A 1,227-nucleotide genomic window follows, 5' to 3' on the forward strand; every position below is an offset into this window, starting at 1 on the left:
TACATTCTTGCATATTTGGTATCTTCTTGCGATTCACGTAAAGTAATCTCTCCGTGTCGTCTATGCAAAGTAATCGACATCAAAGCTAGTGTCGAAGAGCGGGCTGTCATCAATAAAAGTATCGAAGCCTACCCCGCCAACGGAACCTGTATCAAAGCTGACGTCATCAACAGGCCCAACGTTAAAACTTACATCGTCAGGAATACCTGCATGAAAGCTGACATCATCAATGGGCCCAACGTTAAAGCTGACGTCATCGGGAATGCCTGCGTTAAAACTGACATCATCAGTGAGTCCAATGTCAAAGCTGACATCATCGGGATGAATAACGTCATCAAGATCAACCTCGAAACTTAAACCGTCGCCAAAGCCAGTGTTGAAGCCAAATCCTCCTGCGGTACCGGCGTCAAAGCCAAAGCCTCCGGTGTTTGGGTTGTTGAATGAAGCGCCTCCTCCAACGCCGCCAACGGACCCTTGGCCTCCAACGTTCCCTGAGTCGAAGGGCGCACCTCCGGCGAAACCAGCATCGAAGCCTGTGTTTCCAAGGCCAGCGTCGAAACCGGTATTACCCGCAGAAAAACCGCCGTCGAAACCAGCATTACCCGCAGAAAAACCCGCCGTCGAAACCAGCATTACCCGCAGAAAAACCGCCGTCGAAACCAGCATTACCCGCAGAAAAACCGCCGTCGAAACCAGCATTACCCGCAGAAAAACCGCCGTCGAAACCAGCATTACCCGCAGAAACCCCGCCAACACCTCCATAGTTGTAGCCAGCATTCCCTTCATCGGAATCGGATCTGTCGAAGGAACTGGCAAGGACTGGGTCGATGAAGCTGTTCGGGAGGATTCCGAACCCCACGAGTTTCGCCTCGACCACGCTGCCTCCGCCCCTTGGAGTGCCTCTGTAACCCGACCCTGACCTGCCGCCTCCGCGTGGCCCGCCGGTACTGTACCCGCTGCTCCCAGCTGATGCTACGCTTGCTATGGCCACCACGGCAAGCACTTTGACCTGTGGAGATTGGTGGGAGGAGTTTATCAGAATAAAAGGGTTGACAAATGTGAACATGAACACAGAAACAGTAATATAGATCAAACGGTAAAAATACGAGAGAGAAAGGAACATCAAGACAATAAACTAGATCCATCTTCTGTTAGTAAAACCTAGATTGAGGGTTTTGTCTATTGATGAAGACTTTATCATTTCACAAATGAATAAAAAAGCTGATC

At 50.3% G+C, this 1,227-nt stretch overlaps 1 protein-coding gene across 1 annotated transcript in view; it reads right to left on the reverse strand.

The window, feature by feature from the left end:
* Positions 1-6: 6 nt before the first annotated feature.
* The window catches only part of LOC119588416 (glycine-rich cell wall structural protein 1-like), a 1,478-nt gene continuing 257 nt past the window's right edge, over positions 7-1,227 (reverse strand). The window contains 2 exon segments of the mRNA XM_037937089.1: positions 7-615; positions 617-1,009. Coding sequence (XP_037793017.1) covers positions 61-615; positions 617-1,009 — 948 coding nt within the window. The 3' untranslated portion in view covers positions 7-60.

This window comes from Penaeus monodon, chromosome 23 (assembly GCF_015228065.2).
Source record: "Penaeus monodon isolate SGIC_2016 chromosome 23, NSTDA_Pmon_1, whole genome shotgun sequence".
NCBI lineage: Eukaryota > Metazoa > Arthropoda > Malacostraca > Decapoda > Penaeidae > Penaeus > Penaeus monodon.